A 20,155-nucleotide genomic window follows, 5' to 3' on the forward strand; every position below is an offset into this window, starting at 1 on the left:
GTTAACTGAAGTGTAGTACAAGGATTATGTCACATAATTATTGTAACTTAGATGAACTAAAAAATCATGTATCATTTTCTGTGTGATTTCTATGGGACCCATGCTCTTCATCTCTCTCTCTTTTTTTTTTTTTGGTGTTTCAACAGATTAATTAGATTATGTGAGGGAGTATCTTTTTTATTTTTATTTTTTACTAACTTCTAAGTAATGGGAAAGTTTAAAAATTAACTCACCTTCTACTAAGAAAGGAAAGTATTTTTCTGGTTATAATTTAGACATCTCTTTTTGCTATAATAAATTCTCTGCTGCTTACCTTTTAAAGACTAAAATGATTCCATATGCAAAATCTGAGTTCCTGAGTTTTTTCTTCCTTGAATAAATATTGATATGGGAACACATAGCAGTCTGTACACATATGCTGACACAAAGATACACAGATACATGCAAATTCATTTGATTTTAACAGTAGCCCTATGAATTTGCTAGGACAGTATTATAGCCATCTGTTAATTTACAGATGAAGAAACAGAAAATAAAGGACATGCCAGGGACATACAGTAATAACTGTCAGAGCCATAACTCTGACAGGTTTTCTAAATCCTCTGTTTTTATTATTTCTGAGTCAAGCCAGCCAGGTCTTTTAGATTTTTTAATTGCTACTTATTTCACCCAGAATAGAACTTCATATACTGTTTTAACTATTACTTTCCAGTTATTAGAAGTTCTTAGGTATAATAAGGAAGTCAGATATACCAATATATATTTTTTAAGTTATTTTTTAATAACAGTATGAATAGTCTGACCACTTAAGGATTATACACTGAAAAATTGAGAGAAATTCTACCCATGAATAAGAGGATATAGAAGTGAACAGTGATTAATTTAAGGAAAGAAGAACTTCAATGGAATAACTTTTAAAGTTTTTTTTTCCCCGAAACTAGAAAATAACACTTTCTGGCATTGCATGAATAGTGTTAAAAAACATAATTTTACAACAGAGTGATTTTGTGTTGCATTATGTTTCCAAAGCAAGAAAGACAGAGAGTTTTGCAGCAATACCATCCTTCAAACAATGGAGAATATCAAAGGTAAATAGTGAAATATACTTCTTCCCTTTGTGGTAGAAAATATTATTTCCAAAGAGAACACAGTACACCTCTGGATGCTTATATACATATTCATGTGTATATGTTGCATAAAAAGTGATTGCTTCTTGAAGACACTTGGAAGAATACTGAGAACATTTGCTTTCTTTATGTTGGAAAATGATCATCATTTATTTTAAATTGACTTTATTGCATTCTTAAGAGTGGTCACATCTTTCATACAGAATATGATGCAATAGCACACTGAATGCCTTTGGATAAATTGTTTATGCCTTGGTTGTTTGTGTTTTCCTTAGCTCCTCTCTTTTCTTATAATAAAGTTTATGTGTGATCTTTTTTTTTTTTTTTGGCTGTGCCATGGGGCATGTGGGACCTTAGTTCCCCGATCAGGGATCAAACCTGTGCCCCCTGCATTGGGAGCAAGGAGTCTTAATCACTGAACAGCCAGGGAAGTCCCTATGTGATCATTTTTTAGAAGATGCATTTCAATGTCACATTTCCAGGAGTATTTCCTACTCACTCAAAGAAAATTGTTCATGCTTCATTATTGTAAATTACAAGTTAGACTTATGGCTAAGCTTTGGATTTTGACTTCAAGACTAACCAAAATCTTATTATTTTTCAGTTTATTGCTAGCATTAGGAAAAGTAAGACCTGTTTTGACTAGGTTATTCTAATTGTACAGCAATTATGAATTTGTATGGAATAGACCTTTTCAAACCAAAATGCCATCATTTAACTTAAGCATGAATTATGTTGTATCAACTATGAATATATAAAAAAAAATTATTTCACTTTTATTACAGTTCAGAACCAGAAGATGACTTTGAATCTTGTTTGAGAAATATAAAGTCACAGTATGAAGTATTTCGAAGTAGTAGTAAGTCTTTTACAATATCTGCGTTCATTTTAAGGTTACTTTATGCCACGTTAAACAGATAATTGAAGATCCTGGCTCTGTTTTTCTAGAAGAACTTTCTGCCCTTCAATGTGTGTTGCCCAAATAAGTCAATTAACTAGTCCTTAATTATACAATTTTATCTTTCCTTTTTAAAAAGGAGTTGGAGAAACAGGAACAGACTCACAGATACAGAGAACAGACTTATGGTTGCCGGTGGAGGGGGGAAGGGGAAGGGATTGATTGGGAGTTGGGGGTTAGCAGATGCAAACTATTATATACAGAATGGATAAACAACAAGGGCCTACTGTATAGCACAGGGAACTATATTCGATGTCTCATAATAAACCATAATGGAAAAGAATATGAAAAAGAATATATATGTATTAACTAAATCACTTTGCTGTACAGCAGAAATTAACACAACATTGTAAATCAACTATACTTCAATAATATAAATTTTAAAAATAAATAAAAGGAGTTGGAGCAAAGAAAAACCTCAGGCTATTTCTGTAGATATGTATAGGGAATCAGGAATTCCTTTTTCCATTTCCACTCTGTTCTCACCTCTCCTCCTCCCAGAAAAGGGAAGCAGGTACACAAAAGTGTATTTATTTTACTTACTACAAATTATAAGATTAAACTTTTCTCCAAGTTTCAAAAGTCAAAACTCCTGTGCTCCCCAGATAGGGAAGAATAGTAGTGGTTCCTTTTGAAAATATAGGTGCTTTTCATTTATCATTTTTAGTTTTTCATTTTTTTTGCCCCCTTTTGTAATTGACTATTAAAAATACTGCCTAGAGTTCATCATATTTTAAAAATTTATAATTCATTTAAATTTGCATGTGTACTGTGCTATATGGCAAAAAAAAGTAAAAAGAAAGCAGGAAAAGCCCTTTATACTATTTCTAACAGAAACTTACCAGTGTAATGATTTCAATAATTGTTTTTTATGATGTTATGATTTGAAGAGAGGTGATTATTGCAAAATAAATGGTTGTAGTAAAAGAGTATAGCTCACCACATCTAATTGTATTTGGTGTATATTCTAGGACTCTCATCAGATGCCACGGTTTTGACACCAAATACAGAAAGCAGTTGTGATTTAATGACCAAAACTAAATCAACTAGTGGAAATGATGACAGCACATCTTTAGATCTAGAATGGGAAGATGAAGAAGGTATTTTATATTTACAATTTTCCTGAATATTTTTTTAAAGGAATTTTGCCTTTTTTTTTTTTTAATTTTATATATTTATTTATGGCTGTGTTGGCTCTTCGTTTCTGTGCAAGGGCTTTCTCTAGTTGCGGCAAGCGGGGGCCACTCTTCATCGCGGTGCGCCGACCTCTCACTATCGCGGCCTCTCTTGTTGCAGAGCACAGGCTCCAGATGCGCAGGCTCAGTAATTGTGGCTCACGGGGCTAGTTGCTCCGCGGCATGTGGGATCATCCCAGACCAGGGCTCGAACCCGTGTCCCCTGCATTAGCAGGCAGATTCTCAACCACTGGACCACCAGGGAAGCCCTACCTGAATATTTTTATTTAATATGTGTTAATTTATAGAAATCTACTTTGTGTTTTACTTTATTTAAACTGAAATGAATGCAAGGCCTTGAAAAATCAGTGTAAAAATTTCTTAGACTCTTATATTTTATCATTTGTTGTAAATTGTTTAGAAAGTTTCTGAATTCTTTTTTTTTAATTGTTTTTATTTTTGGCTGCATTGGTCTTTGTTGCTGCGCATGGGTTTTTCTCTAGTTGCGGCGAGTGGGGGCTACTCTTCGTTGCGGTGCATGGGCTTCTTATTGCAATGGCTTCTCTTGTTGCGGAGCGCGGGCTCTAGGTGCGCGGGCTTCAGTAGCTGTGGCACACGGGCTCTAGAGTGCAGGCTCAGTAGTTGTGGTTCACCGGCTTAGTTGCTTGGCAGCATGTGGGATCTTCCCGGACCAGGGATCAAACCCGTGTCCCCTGTATTGACAGGCAGATTCTCAACCACTGTGCCACCAGGGAAGTCTGAAAGTTGCTTAGTTCTTAGTGTTTCTTGAGATTTAGAAAATAAATGTTGTTTCTCATTTTAAGGTTTTTGTAATCCAGCCCATTTTACTCTGTAGGAATTACTGCCCGCTTGTGAGCAACCTAAAGCCAAAATTTAATTAACTTTTGGTTCATAATAAATAAGCAATTTGTTAGTTCTGTTGGTAGTACAAAAGCCATAACACAGACATGAGTTTGAATTTTACCTGGTATATCTTCCCAGCTATAGTACTTTAGATAGGTTTCTTAATCTCTCTAAACTGCAGTTAGTTCATCATAAAAAGGGAATTATAAACCTACTTTGAAGAATGATAATTCACTGTTATATACTGATGGTCTAAAAAAGCTTGGCACATAATAGACAGTCAATAAATATTTGAACAAATTAAATCATGAATGTTAGGAGGAGTAAATAAAATTTATATAAAACACCCAGTACATAGTGTGGCACATAGCAGGTACTCAAAATTATAGCTAAATGTGGACTTTTTTTTTTTTTAAATATTCAGCTATTTCACTGAATAAGGCCCAAGTCTTTATTTTCATTTTAAGAAATAGGTAATCCCAAAAGGAAGAATCAGTTACAGAATATGGAACTTTAACTTTAATTTTTTTTAATATTCAGTATCAAATATTTCATAGAATTTTGAGATGGAATAGACCTTAGATATACTCTAGTTGAGCCATTTGTTTTATCAATAAAGAAACTGAATAACTTTAGCAAAGATTGCGTTAATTTACTTAAGTCTTCTCAGCTAAACACTGTTTCCCCAACCCTATACTTTTGTTATTGTGTATTTATATCCCAATCTAGATTTTAAATTTATTTTTATTTTAGCATCTTGTTCAATTTGATCTAAAGCCTTTCAGGTGTTTTAATTCCTGATTTGTCATCCCTGCTGTATGCTAATCAAATTTTTAGATAACATGACTTTCAAGTTTGTTATTCAAATTATTATAACAGAATTATTAAACTAGACTAGGTAGAGGACAGAACCCTCTAGAAACCTGATGATGTCTAATCCAGCTTCCTTTAGACATATTATTCAATTAAATACAAATCCACAAACTTATATTAGTCTCCAGCTCATATTTTTATTGTGTCTATAAGGATGATTTAGTTTGCTAGGTTGAGTGTGCAATTTTGGGGGAGTGACAGACAATAGTGATAGATTTATTTATTTTTTTAAAATGTATTTATTTGGCTGCACCAGGTCTTAGTTGTGGTATGCGGGATCTTTAGTTGCAACATGTGAGATCTAGTTCCCTGACCAGGGATCGAACCCCAGCCCCCTGCATTGAGAGCGTGGAGTCTTAACCACTGGACCACCAGGGAAGACCCTAGATTTAAATGTTCTTTTATTATTGTAGGATCTGATTCTTTAAGCTCAGAAAACAAAATTATTGGGTGTGTCTAGAGATATTCTCTTATAATCTCTTTTCTTAGATTTTAATTCTATTAGCAGTGTTGATTCTGCACTTGCAAATTCAAATTTCTTTTCTGTCCTCCCTCTCTTCCTTCTGCCAAAATCATGTTTTTTTCTTCAAAGATTTTTGATGCTCACTTTACTGATCAGTTTCTTTCTGTTCAGAATTAGATCTAGAACAGTTTACTCTAGAAATGTCTCTACTTTGTTATACTAGAGTCAGACTAGCAAAAGAGCACAGACTTTGAAGCCAAACTGCATGGAATCTGTTTCTTGCCCCACTACTTCTATTGCTATGTGACCTTGGGCAAATCACTTTCCTCTTTCTGCCCTAGTTTCCTCAACTGCAGAATGGGGGATAATGATAGTACTGTAGGTAACTTCATAGAGTTGTTGAGGATCAAATCAGTTAACATATGTCAAGTGCAAACAACATTAACTGGAACCTAGTAAGTGCTGGAAATGTGTATATTGTTATCATTATCATTAGAGTTACTATTATCTCTGAGAAATGAAATTGTCATCTAGGTAGGAAAGAAGTTTTGCAGACACACTAATTTGGCCGTATAAGACTAATAGCAATTGAAATCCTCCATGCATTCTGCTTTACTTATGGCTCTTCAGAAATTTCATCTTACTAGATTACCAGTGTTGCATAAAACTGTCCTTTGTTGAGTATTAATGTTCACTGTAGGATTATACCCTAACATTTCCCTTAAGAAAGGCTTCCGTATGACTGGCTTTTTAAGTTAATTCACAAATCAAGTCTGATAGTTTGTCTTTTAATATAGCTCTTTAAATCTTTACTGAGATTTTTAATAACCCTGCCCATATAATAGGAATGAATCGAATGCTTCCAATGAGAGAACGTTCCAAAACAGAGGAAGACATTCTCCAGGCAGCACTTAAGTATAGCAGCAGGAAGACTGGAAGTAATCCTACATCTGCCTCGGATGATTCCAACGGGCTGGAGTGGGAGAATGATTTTGTTAGTGCCGAAATGGATGATAATGGCAATTCTGAGTATTCTGGATTTGTAAATCCTGTATTAGAACTGTCTGATTCTGGCCTAAAGCAATATGATGTGGATCAACAAAAACGGTAGGGAAAAATTGTGTGATCTTGTTTATCAGTTATGACCAAATGTTTAAAACCAACTAGAATGTATAAATGGTTGTGCTGAGCCTTTTTGTAAGAGGGGAAGTAAGAAACATGTTATAAATGCTTATTAGAAAGGAATAGGAATGATAGGTTATATCTGAATTGCTTCAGATTTAAGTGCAATTTCATCATCTGCCTTCTGCTTTTCAAAAACAATTTAATGGTTCTGTCATGTTATTAATTAAATTTCTTTAACTCTTTTCTTCATAGCAATCCTGTTTACTGTTTGTAGATTTTCAGCTTTTAAAATAGTTTTATTAATTTCACCTTGAATGCTTTCTTAACTCTGTTTCAGTAGCTAACTGCGAAAGTATTAAGGCATTTTGTGTTAATTCTCAGCAGATGTGAAGGGAGCATGAGGAGGGACTGCCAGATTCAGATTCAGAATAGTGTTCCCTTTTCCAGCATTATTCATTCCTATGACTTACTTAAATTTTATTATGTGATAGTAAGCACAATTAATTTGAGTAGATGACCCGAAAGAAAAGCCGAAGTATCAGTTTCTTTCTACACTTGTTGCATATCCTACTATAATAATGTTGACTCAATCTGAACAAGGTATGTGATATGTTAAGATAATCTTTCAGAGTTTGGACACTTAAAGTGAGTAATCAAAAGATATTTAAGAAAATATATATACTTAGGTGGGTTTTTTTGTGTTTTGTTTTTTTGTTTTTGTTTTTTTTGCGGTACATGGGCCTCTCACTGTTGTGGCCTCTCGCGTTGTGGAGCACAGGCTCCAGTCACGCAGGCTCAGCGGCCATGGCTCACGGGCCCAGCCGCTCCGCGGCATGTGGGATCTTCCCGGACCGGGGCACGAACCCGCGTCCCCTGCATCGGCAGGCGGACTCTCAACCACTGCGCCACCAAGGAAGTCCTATACTTAGGTTTTTCACTTCCTTTTCTGTGCCACTATAAATGAATGTTGACTTTAATTTATATAGTAAATTTCTATCTGTCATTTTTTAAAATTCTGTATTTCCAATGAATGGTCTTGAAAGATTTTACACAGAACATATTCTCTGTGCATGATTTATTAAGAAGGGAAAACCTGAAAAAGGTAATACGGGTATTTCAAAGTAAATAAAATCCTTTCTGGCATGAAAGAATCCATTGATTTTATTAAGCTTTCCTTTGCCTTGTAATACAACATGCTTTAATGGGATGGAACTAAGTAAATCAATATATATAACTGAATTTTACGATATACAGTTAACTCTTCTTTTCTCTAAAGTTTACGTATCAATTTAAAAGGCCAAGGATATAAGACACTCCCTGATTGCTTGTCTTGATTTTGCTGAGGATTGAATATGACTTTAGTAAGCAAACTGTTTTTCAATTTTTCCTTAGTGTTTTTTTTTTATTTTTCTTGCAACAATGACAGTGCATGTTCTCGAAAATATAGGAAGGTCCAGATATAAATAGTAATTTAAAGTTCTTGCTATACTTTAAAAATATCATGTGGCCCTTTCAATATTTGAACTGCTGGGCAATGACATATATAGTTTTGTCACCTTTTTTTATCTCATAGAAATAAATATGACACTTTAAATATGTAAATATATTAGGTAATGCTGTTATTTATGTCTCAACATAATTTAAGTTGTAGCTATGTCATTGGAAATATTTTAAAGATAATCTATATTCACGTTGCCTGTGTTATGCTTTTTAAAGTTTGTATACATCAGATGTATATTTTTGGTTTGGCATAAGCTACTATTGTAATTTTTCTTGGCATTTTGTTCATAAAGAATTTTTTGAAGGAATGGTAACTTCTCAAAGATTGTGAATAAACACATTTTTACATTTAAATAATTTGATTATTATAAAAATTATTTGATTATTACTAATTTTACTCCATAAACATGCAACAGTTTTGACTCCTGGCTTGTAATTATTTTATTAAATCTGCTATGAAGACAAAAAAGAATGAATTGGTAAAGCAGGATGGAACTAAACTTGAAAATGTGTTTGAACTGCTAAGAAAAGGATATCCATTTTCTTGCTTTGTATGTTTATAAAAAACATTAGAAATAACATTTATTCAGCAAATATTGGAGAATCTACTGTATCTGGTAGGGTGTTAGGGAGAGTGAATTTTATTTGATGTAGAATAGGAAGCCACTGACTTTTTGTAAGCCAGAGTGTACAGTGATCAGATTTGCATTTTCGAAAAATTCCTGTAGCTGCTATGTAGAGAATATGCTGTAGGAGGGCACAAGTGGATATATGTATAGTACTCCCAGTGGGACATGGTGTGGCTTGGATTGATAATTGCTATAGGAGTGCAGAACAGATTACCTTTAGAGGTAGACCAACAAGATTTTTTTTCAGTTTTATTGAGATATAATTGACACAGAGCACTGTATAAATTTAAGGTATACAGCATAATGATTTGACTTACATACATTGTGAAATGATTATCACAATAAATTTAATAAACATCTATCATCTCATAGATACAAAATTAAAGAAACAGGAAAAAATTTGTTTTTCTTGTGATGAGAACTCTTGGGATTTACTCTCTTAACTTTCATATATAACATACAGCAGTATTAATTATATTTATCATGTTGTACATTACATCCCTAGTACTTATTTATCTTATAACTGAAAGTTTGTACCTTTTGACCACCTTCCTCCAAATTCCCTCTCCCCCTACCCTCCACCTCTGGTAACTACACATCTGATCTCTTTTTCTATTTGTTTGTTTGTTTGTTTGTTTTTGAAGTACAATTGACCTACAACACTATGTTAGTTCATGTTACACAACATAGTGATTTGGTATTTCTATACATTTCAAAATGATCACCACGATAAATCTAATTACCATCTGTCACCATACAAAGATATTATTACATAGTTATTGACTATATTCCCCGCACTGTACATTTCATACCCATTACTCATTTATTTTGCAACTGGAAATTTTTACCACTTAATCTCTCTCACCTATTTCTTTCCTCCCCTTACCCGCCTCCCCTTTGGGAACTACTTGTTCTCTGTCTTTAACTTTCTTTTTTGTTATGTTTGATCATTTGTTTTTTAGATTCCACATATAAGTGAAATCATACAGTATTTGTCTTTCTCTAACTTACTTCATTTAGCATTATACCCTGTAGGTCCACCCGTGTTGTCGCAAACGGCAAGGTTTCATTTTTTTTTATGGCTGAGTAATAGTCACACACACACACCATGTCTTCTTTATCCACTTATCTATTGATGGGCACTTTGGGTGCTTTCATTATCTCTGCTATTGTAAGTAATGCTGCAATGAGCGTTGGGGTGTATATATCTTTTCTAATTAGTGTTTTTGTTTTCTTCAGATAAATATCCAGGAGTGGAACTGCTGAATCATATGGTAGTTCTATTTCTAATTTTTTTTTTTTTTTTTTTTTTTGTGGTACGCGGGGCTCTCACTGTTGTGGCCTCTCCCATTGCAGAGCACAGGCTCCGGACACGCAGGCTCAGCAGCCATGGCTCACGGGCCCAGCCGCTCCACGGCATGTGGGATCTTCCCGGACTGGGGCATGAACCCGTGTCCCCTGCATCGGCAGGTGGACTCTCAACCACTGCGCCACCAGGGAAGCCCTATTTCTAATTTTTTTGAGGAATCTCCATACTGTTTTCCATAGTGGCTGCACCAATTTACATTTCTACCAACAGTGCACAAGGGTTCCGTTTTCTATACATCTTTGCCAACACTTGTTATTTGCTGTCTTTTCGACAATAGCCATCCTGACAGATGTGAGGTGATACCTCATTGTGGTTTTGACTTGCATTTCCCTAATGATTAATGTTGAGCATCCTTTTATGGCCTGTTAGCCATCTGTATGTCTTCTTTGGAAAAAACGTCTTCAGGTCCTCTGCCCATTAACTGTAGGGTAATGCATTCAACATGGTGCCCTGGCGACCTTGCTCACTTTGCATATCTGCATAGCCAACACTCAACCATAGCCTGACCCAGGTCTTGACAGGAACCCCTACGATCCTTCCTGGAACATGGCAAGACAGGCTGTCTTAGAGGAGCCACCACAAGGCCATTTATCATCTGCCTCCCTGGCTTGCAGAAGACTGCCATGAGGCAGTTTCTCATCCCACTCCCTGGTTCCAGCAAGGCAAGGGATGTTCGCCTCACCCGCATTCAGGTACAGATGTAGGCTAACAAGACTGCTTGGTTGGAGTTTAGAGTTAGCTCCTCAGTAACAGAGCTACCCTCCACTGAAGGCATTTGTCATCTGGCCCCCTCGGTTCAGTGTTAGCTCCGGACATCCCTAGCGACCAGGGATGTGGGACACTGACTCCTCACTGGTCCTGCTTTTTCTGTTTGTGTAATAAACTGTCTAAATCTGTTTGAGTTCATTGCCTTTCTGTTGGCCAAATCTATGGAAGTATGACAGCCAAACTAGCAGCTACAGCTACTCTTGATGATAACTTATTGGTTTCTGACTTAATAAATGTAGAAGGAGGAACAGGTTTGGGAAATTGGAGGAAATTAAGAGCTCTGTTTTGTAAAGTTAAATTTGAGGTATTTATTTTTAAAAAAACCTGAATGAAGATGTCTGCCAAGTAGGTGATGGGATATATGTCTACAGCTCAGAGAAGAATAGGTACAGGGCTTCCCTGGTGGCGCAGTGGTTGAGAGTCCGCCTGCCAATGCAGGGGATGCGGGTTCGTGCCCCGGTTTGGGGGGATCCCACATGCCGCGGAGCGGCTGGGCCCGTGAGCCATGGCCGCTGGGCCTGCGCGTCCGGAGCCTGTGCTCCGCGGCGGGAGAGGCCACAACAGTGAGAGGCCCGCATACCGCAAAAAAAAAAAAGAATAGGTACAAGTTTAGGAGTCAGTAGTAGGTAAATAGTAATTTAAGTAATTATTCCAGCTGAGATCCCCCTGAGGAAGCAGACAGGCAGAGAAGCCCAATTAAGTGTTGCCCTTCAGAAGTCGGGGGTAGAGAACAGGCCAAAAGAAGCAGATAGGGGAGGAATTTGAGGAACCAAAGAATGTGGTGTCACCATAGCCAGAAAGAGAGGAGTCAATGATATCAAATGCTGCTTGGGCACTGAGAGAAAGGGCAGGTGCATCAGCTGGGCTTGGGAACATGAATATTGCATGTTCCATTTTTTCAAATGAAGGGATGGAAACTGAGAAGTATCTTGTAAGGGGTGAAGAATAAAGAATGGCCAGTGTAGACAATTATTTGAAAAGTTGCAGTCAGAGCAGAGAAATGGGGTAACTGGAGGGTATATGGAGTTGTGTGAGGGTTTTAAGATGCTAGAACTTTTAAAATGGTATAACCAGGAATTATGCCTGCTTTTATTTTTCTTTCCAGTAATTGGAGCGTTGTGCGACTTGTGGGGATCTTAGTTCCCAGACCAGGGATTGAACCTGCACCGAAGCACGGAGTCCTAACCACGGGACCGCCAGGGAATTCCCATGTCACACCTTATTTTGACTGTCTAACCCCAGAAGTTTCCTGTTTTAAAATATTACTACCTTGATTTGGGTTTTTGAGAAATGATTCCACGAACAGTATTAAGAAAGCCGTTGTGTTCCCCTGCATCTCACGATGATCTCTTCTATGAAGGTGCTAGTAAGCTATGCCAAACTGGCTCATCTCTAGTCCCTCAGTGGCCTTCCACCAGCAACAAAATGTTGAAACCAGCATAAGTCTAAAACCACTGCTTTCCTATTTTTTTCACCAGTGTCCCTGCCCTAAATGCATCGCTTAGAGAGATACCTGGCCAAATAAATATTTTCATGTAGGTTGTTTAGTAGAATGATGAGTGATTGGACTTGGGTACAACTCATAGCAACTAGAAGCCCAGTAAATTCCAATCACAATTTTCCAAGTGCTCATCCTCCGTCATCACCTGAAATGGAAGATCTAATTGTTTCAATCAGGCTCCAGAAAGTAAAATGGTAACCTTACCTGTTATTTTAACAGATGATAACAATTACTGTAAGGAATTAAACAAGTGTTAGAGAACTGGAAATGTTAAAAGGGCCATGAGATAACATGGAATCAGCTACTAAATATATACACACAAAATGTGAACAACAGTTATCTCCTAGTAGTAAAGATTATAGCTAATTTTTCCACAAGGCATATTAAAATTAATACTACACTCATGTTAGAGCCTAAAAGTAATGCTTCTTCAAGTCAGTCAATGCAGTAGATAGTAGAGACAGAATCTTCTAGAATATGGTTATATAATGACATAGCATATGAGACTCCACCATTGGAAAGCACCCCCTTGTCATAAAGTTGCAGGTTCAAGAAGAGACTGCCTATGACTGTAACACTGGCACCAATTAATACACCCCTTTACTTAAAGAGCGCAAGAAAAATCAGTTTCCTGGGACAAGTGAGTCCTTAAGAGGTGAACAGCGAATCTCACAACTTAGCTGCAGTACCTAGTATCAAACACCAACATTTTTGTTTGCCCTCACCCACACCCCACTGTGGCCATTTTTTGAGAAAACTCTTTTCTTATCCACGTGGTCACTGACTGGAGCAGCCATTATTTAACGTGACCTGTGGCAAGTTGGTTGGTAGATGGGTGGGCACCTGACACAAGCTGACCCTTCTCTTGGACTGGAATTGGGAGATAAGGTTCTCTTTGGGTGGGTGATCGGTAACATATAGAACTTGGGAGCTACTGGTGGCCATGTGCCTCCATGCGGGGTGAGGAACAAATAATGGAGCCAATATGCATTGAGGGGCACAGCTGGATGTGTCTGAATCCCCAGCCACAGCCTCTGCCTGCGGCCTACTGCAGTCCTCCCTTAAGAGCAGTCTAAAAACAGTTCCTCCCTTTCTTCAGAGTTTCAAAGAAAATGGTTAGAGAATTAAACTTTGACTTTATTATGTATATGGATGCTGCTAAAATTTTGAATTCATGGAATTTAAAACTCTGTAGTACATAAAAAACTATTTAAAATTTGGTAATAAAAATGAAAAATTGGGAATCCCTGGCAGTCCAGTGGTTAGGAGTCGGCACTTCCACTGCCAGAGGCCGGGGTTCAATCCCTGGTCAGGAACTAAGATCCCACAAGCCATGTGGTGCAGCCAAAAAAAAGGAAAAAGAAAAAGAATTCTAAGCTTAACACAGTGGTTTGTTAAAATGTTTAAAATATTGGTTTTAGATACTGAATACAGGAAAGCGGTATTCTTGGGAATAAACAGTATAAGTCTATAGAGAAAAAAAACAGAAAATCAAGATATTATTGCTCAAATAAGTCTTCCCATATTAAAACCACAATGACACACTAAAAAACATGATGCTCTGTTCCAATGCTCTGGTACAAGTACCAACAGGCTACAACACCCATAATAACTTGTTTGTAGCCCTGACATTGAAAACAAATGACTACTGTGAAATAATATGACCAAACCAAAACTTACAGACCAAAATGAAACAATATAAAACATAGGACCAAAATCAGGCATAAGAAGAAAGTAACATAACCATATTTTGAGAATACTATTCCTTCATCACAAAGGATACTATTTGTACATTAATGCTCACAGATGTACACGTACAGTAATTCTTCACATATCCAGCAATGCAACAGGTGACTAAATCAATGACTAACACAAGTTACAGACTTCAAATGATAACACCAGATCTCAAATTTGACAAAGTAATAGATGACAGTAATATACTACACTAAGAAACTCTTAATAAGTGGAATGTCTGTAAAGTGTCTACAGAGTTCTTCATCCTTCATGATTCCCTTAGCCCTGTGCGTTTACCATTCATTTTCACCCATTTCTATAGGAGAATTGTTTTGGGTGGAACAGGATGAATAACTGCCACACTCAGGTATGCGCTTCTGTGGCAGCCAGTTGTTTTCTTGCAAGAGTGGTCTTGTCGACAAAGAAAATTCAATCTCAAAAAATTGTAATGACTCTCCATCTTCCTTCTCCATCAGGAACTGATAGTCCCCAAACCTAACGAGGCATTTGTGTGGCAGGTCCATTTTATTTAGGTAGCCCAGCTCCTTGTTGTCCACGATCAGTTTGGTCTTCTTACTCATATTTTTAATTTCAAAAGAGAGAACTGAGCTATCAAACTTTTTAAATAGCTGCAAAGAAAACTGAACTCGGGAAACCTGTTTGTCCTTAAAGGTATAATGACAGGTGTTGGAATTTCGGCCAAATTTCACCACTTCGCTGGAGGGGAGTTTTTCTCGGTTAAAAAACCTTATTGATTGGAATATTCCATTTTGCTGGTGGCCAGGATGGTAAACAGTCATCTGGAGACAAGTTACTGTCTCTTCTGTGTCGGCATCTTCGAAATCGGACATGACGTACACCAGAATCTGACCCGCCTGCAACAATCAAGTCAGCACATTAGTTCACTCCCATACATCAGGCATTGAGATCTTTGATTCTAATATTTTGATGAAAATCTTCTGATTTATTTAGACTTTAAGAAAACAATACATAGGCAGGATACTTTCAGTTAATGAGTAGATATGTGAAATCTTATACCAAACCCCATACGAACTGGTGCATTACTTTTTCCTCTCTATTTTTCATTTCTAGTTTGACAGTAAGACCATACATATAATCTGGACGATAACAAGGAATGACTATTGATAAAGTAATTTGGGGGGAGCATAAAGAAACTTCCGTTCCTTTTTCATTTAAATAGAGTGACTTGGTCCCAGACCAAACATGACAGCTGTACTTTAAACAGAAAATCAGGAATAAAGAAATGAAGATATACACATGAAGAAAACCTACAGTTTATTAACTGAATTAAAACTTAATGTATTATGAATTTTCTATTGTTTTGGGTGGAACAAGATGAATAACTACCACACTCAGGTATGGGCTTCTGTGACTTTTGAGGTATTATGTATTATCCTGATTAAAGACATGTAAAAGTTATATACAAATAACTGCAACATTTGTCCTTTATATCCTGACTTAGATTTCTAGGAGGTAAAGGGTTAAAAATAGTAAATGCTTTAAAAGTTTACTTTATCCTATAATTTTTTAATTTAGACATTACACACTTTTTATTTAAAAAAAAATATCTCCATGAGGTAGTTCTAAATATCATAGTCTGTACTTGTACTGGAATTATTCATTTTTGTCAATGGTTCCTAATGACTGGACAAACTGTCATTAGCCACAAGCAGCTCAATCTAACTGCTGTTAACCCATCCCTCTAGAGTGCACGGCCCCATGGTGCCCTCCACCTCCAACTCACTATATGTACCTTTAATAATCAGTGGAGTAGTTTAAGCAGTAAAACAGACAGAATTAATTATTAAAATCTATGAGAGGTTATTTTGACCCAAAGCTGCCATTTTAAAACCAATTTATTTTAAAAGAATTACACGCACATGATTTAAAAATTCAAACACTTAAAAAGGATTTTTTAAAGTATCTTCCCTCCACCCTAATCCGTTTTTTATTCTTCTAGAGTCAACCACTATGTTGCTTTTATCCTTACAGAAGTCTTCTTTACACCTCAAGCAAAACTGTGTGCACTCAAAGACACATAACACATTTCTACACAGAGAGAAAAAAATTTCTTACACAAATAGGAACATACTGTATTTAGTTCTAGACCTTGTATTTTTCAATTAGTAACACAAATGGGTGATTTTTTCCATATCTATACATATAAATATACCTCAATCTTAAACAGCTGCATAGAATTCCTTTAATCTAGTGTGGTAGTAAATTATACCAGTTGGTAGAGTGATGCTGAGTGCTCCCTGCATTCCTTAAATACTATACAGTATTTACAGTGGGGTTTGGGGAGCAATAGCCTTAAGCGAAGTTGATTTGTAGTTTTATTGGTTTTTGTTTGCCATCTATATTAGATACTGGTATCAAAATTATGCTGGTTAAAAAGAAAAAAACAATGTTTTCCTTTTCTTTCCATGCTTGCTACTGTTTACTTTTAAAATACAATCTTCTGTTTTTCAAAGTTGTGTTGCAAAAAATCAAACTCAGTTTATTCAATTACTTAACAAATAACTAAGCAAAATTTCTTTTTTATTGATTTAGAAACGTATTTTTAGTTTTAAATTTACTTTCATAATAGGTTCTTTTTGGACATTATTTTACTTTACCATATTGCCTTACCCAAGCAACAAATGTCCAGCTATAAGCAGAAAAAGAGAAAGGAATGCTCAGAATCTTGGAGCAAGGGTGATAAAAATTACTATGAAACCAAAGGCAGCAAGAATTAACACACAGTGGGTAGAACTGGTTAATCACCATGATTTGAAAATACTTTAATTACAATAATAAAGTCGTTATTCAAGAAACAGCTTAGAATAAATATAATAAATCATGAGATGATGCAATTAATGGTTGACAGGAAAACAATTAGCTGATAACACGTAAAGAGCCTAAAAAGAAAGAGCAAGGGCTTCCCTGGTGGCGCAGTGGTTGAGAGTCCACATGCCGATGCAGGGGACACGGATTCATGCCCCGGTCCGGGAGGATCCCACATGCCGCGGAGCAGCTGGTCCCGTGAGCCACGGCCGCTGAGCCTCTGCGTCCGGAGCCTGTGCTCCGCAACGGGAGAGGCCACAGCAGTGAGAGGCCCGCGTACAGCAAAAAAAAAAAAAAAAAAAGAAAGAGCAAGAATCTGTCATGATTTCCACCTTGTCTAGGATACACTGCCATCACTCTAATTCATTCTTGGACTTTGGACAATAACAGTTCCAAAAGGAGACCTGGATTTTAAAACATGGTATATTCTGGATACAGTCTTTTGGTAACACCCAAATTTGTGTTTTTGTGTTTTTTATGTAACCTAGTAACTTAGAATTAATTCAGTCTTTTGAGAAAATCCACCATCAAGAAAATTTTGCCCCGTACAGGCTCTTATGCCTAGTACCCAGGGGAGATATATTAAAGGAAAATTTGGCATTCTGGCTTATAAATCAGTGGCTATAAGTGTCTTGGGGTGACTCAATTCTAAGCTTTTGATGAACTTCTGGGTTCACAATTGTAACCTGTGTTACTATCAAGTATTTGCTGCCCCTCACTACCAGGCCTATCTCTACTGGTTCTGCCCCTTTAGAAAGATACTTCCCACTCCAGTGACAACCATATCAACGAAATGTGAATGGAAGTAACATGAAGCTTATTTCCGAGCGCAGGTTTTAAAAACCGCTGTGTAGATAGACCTGCCTCTTCTCTTTCCGTGTGCCACCTCGGTGCTCCACAAAAGTAGCAGCTCAGCGTGGGCTCCCAGAGGGAAGGGCCAAAGACAGAGCCATAGAGACTCATAATATAAGCAAAAATTAACCCTTCTTGTAAGGTGTTACTGAGCCATAAGGTACCCTGACACATGTACTCACCTATCTTATGAATGTATGAAATGATAACAAAGCCTGACAGTAACAAAGGCTGCTACTTACTGTATGCCTTTCATGTGCCAGGTACAGGGCTAGCCCTTTATACGTACTGTCTTACTTAATTTTCAAAATAACGCTGTGAATCACTGCTTCACAGATGAGGGAGCTAAGTCTCAGAGGGTTTATCTAAGTAACCCAGGTCACAAAGACAGTGTCAAAGGCAGGATTCACACAACAGAAATGCACCCTCTCTCTTGCCCACTACAAACATTACTCCCAAATACCAGTTACTTCACAAACTATAGCAGCTAACCAGTAGAGAAGAGGGCCACGGAGGTGTCCGTCAGAACTAGCAGGACACCAACCTAGAATCTAGCGTTGGGGAGGCAAACACACTGTTACTGGCTCCTCATAAGAGGAAGAGGCTGTGAAGCACCAGGTTACTTCGATTATCAGTTAACCTTAAGCCTTCGTGTATGGATGTTGGCAGGTCACTAATAATTATAGCGGGTTGTTAGGGAGCTCCAAAATTTAGGAAACCATGGTATCTGACCTCAAGGAACTCAGAAACTAACATTCATTAGTTTGCAGAGCTGCAAGTTCCCTCTACAAAGTGACCTGAATCTCTGACATTTCAGAGTGGTCAGTAGAAAAACAGAAAAGACAGAAACTAACAAAAAAAACCTAAAATAATAAAATTGTTGGATTTTTTATTTAAAAAGTCACTAGCGTGCAGGTGCTCAAAAGCAACTTTTTCAAATCTGTTTGGCCTAAGTTATCAAAGAAACAGTAACAATGAGCTTATATAGTGGTATCAGTGGTTACCTCTGGAGAGGGAAACTGGGATTGACGGTGGAAAGGAGACTTGTCACTGCACACTCTGTACTTTCGGAATTTTATACCATGTGCATCTAATATCTATTCAAACATATAACAAATATTTTCTTTACAAAGTCACAAACCATCTGATTTTTATGGAACTAAATGGAGTTGGAGATTATCATCGAAGTGGGTTTAAACCATGATCTCTGACATCAAAAAGCTGTAAAACACTGTAATGATGTCTGACATACAGTAATATTTGTGTTAACAAATGAACTAAAATAACTTTGCTGGCACTGAGCTAATAGGAAGGGAAGAGAAACTTGGAAGCACAGCAAAAGACAACTATCCTGACCCCCCTCACCAGGTCATCGCCCTGTAGTGTGGCTTTGAAGACATCCGTGAACGCTATTGTTCAGCAGAATCAATACTTACTTAAGTAACAGGTCTTGCTAAAGGAGTCGTGAAAACCAAAATCAACAGGACAAAAACCTTAGTAAAGCTCTATTTTTTCCAGAGACGATGTCGTCTTTCTCCCACTGTGCCTTGTAGCCAGCCAACATTGCAGAGTCCGGTTCTACGTGGCTGCGGACTTCCGCTGCGAGGCTCAGGGTGTATTCTCGCTCTAGAAAATTTGGGAAATTCCTCCTTTCAATCTGAAAGCTGGAGAAAGTCCCGGGAAACAACGGATTACGTTATTTTCCTAACCAAATAGGCTGAAGCAAGGCAGGTCTACATGCAACCGCTCGGTGAGCTCCACTTCATAAATGGAATTCCTTTTTGTTCACTGACTAGAGGGGGGAAAAAAACTTTGCAAAGCACAGGAAAGTACAAGGAAAACCCATCTCCAATATTTCCTTTCAGTGCTCCCTCGCTCCATTTATAAATATTCCTATAGTTTGGGATCACGCCGTAAATAATCGCTCAAGCGTCTGCCCGCAGCCGAGTCCGCGGGAGGGGCAGATGACTCTACGCAACGCCCCGGAAGACCTCTCGACAAAGCTTCCCTCTCCGGGCGATAAACAGAAAAGACGCAGTCCCCACTTTACACCCCAGACCTCCCCTAGACAGGTACCTTGGGGTCCCAGAGTCCGTGAACTTCCCTTTGCTTTCCGGGCTAGGCACGAGGTCAAAGGACGCGACCTGGAGGAGGCCCTGGATCGAGGGGTGGTCTCCGCCCGCCGGCCGCGCCGCCGCCACTGCGGTCTGCGGTGCGAGGAGGGGGAGCAGATGTGAGCCGAAGCGGAGGGACAGGGCCGAGCGGGGAGAGAGGGACGCAGACGCAACCCAGCCGGGGCCGCGCGGGTGCTGCGGCTTTCAGACGCGGCGGCACGCACGGCGACTCCTTCCGTCGGCCGGCCGAGTGCGC

At 37.8% G+C, this 20,155-nt stretch overlaps 2 protein-coding genes across 10 annotated transcripts in view; one reads left to right on the plus strand and one right to left on the minus strand.

Moving 5' to 3' along the window:
- The window catches only part of AP1AR (adaptor related protein complex 1 associated regulatory protein), a 30,611-nt gene extending 18,374 nt beyond the window's left edge, over window positions 1-12,237 (plus strand). For 2 of the 7 annotated variants that reach the window (XM_027103520.1, XM_027103524.1), the window contains 5 exons: window positions 1,030-1,088; window positions 1,913-1,986; window positions 3,057-3,185; window positions 6,306-6,567; window positions 11,957-12,235. In XM_027103520.1, coding sequence (XP_026959321.1) covers window positions 1,030-1,088; window positions 1,913-1,986; window positions 3,057-3,185; window positions 6,306-6,567; window positions 11,957-12,125 — 693 coding nt within the window. In that variant the 3' untranslated portion in view covers window positions 12,126-12,235. Of the gene's footprint in view, window positions 1-1,029; window positions 1,089-1,912; window positions 1,987-3,056; window positions 3,186-6,305; window positions 7,217-9,953; window positions 9,990-11,956 lie in introns of those variants that run through there. The other 5 variants (XM_027103522.1, XM_027103525.1, XM_027103523.1 and 2 more) reach the window with 4 other exon arrangements.
- Window positions 12,238-13,851: 1,614 nt separating this feature from the next.
- Window positions 13,852-20,123, minus strand: TIFA (TRAF interacting protein with forkhead associated domain). 3 transcript variants are annotated; one of them, XM_027103547.1, is made up of 3 exons: window positions 19,862-20,118; window positions 19,222-19,411; window positions 13,852-14,961 (listed from the first exon to the last, which is right to left on the minus strand). In XM_027103547.1, the coding sequence occupies exon 3, from the start codon at window positions 14,935-14,937 to the stop codon at window positions 14,380-14,382; it is 558 nt and encodes a 185-aa protein (XP_026959348.1). In that variant the 5' UTR covers window positions 14,938-14,961; window positions 19,222-19,411; window positions 19,862-20,118; the 3' UTR covers window positions 13,852-14,379. The 3 variants fall into 3 exon arrangements, with proteins under 3 accessions (XP_026959348.1, XP_026959347.1, XP_026959349.1); XM_027103546.1 differs by having other exon boundaries at window positions 19,222-19,449; XM_027103548.1 differs by lacking the exon at window positions 19,222-19,411 and having other exon boundaries at window positions 19,862-20,123.
- Between the last annotated feature and the right edge of the window lie 32 nt (window positions 20,124-20,155).

Source organism: Aethalodelphis obliquidens, unplaced genomic scaffold (genome assembly GCF_003676395.1).
Source record: "Aethalodelphis obliquidens isolate GAN/ISIS:26980383/991018 unplaced genomic scaffold, ASM367639v1 scaffold6, whole genome shotgun sequence".
NCBI classification, from domain to species: Eukaryota; Metazoa; Chordata; class Mammalia; order Artiodactyla; family Delphinidae; genus Aethalodelphis; species Aethalodelphis obliquidens.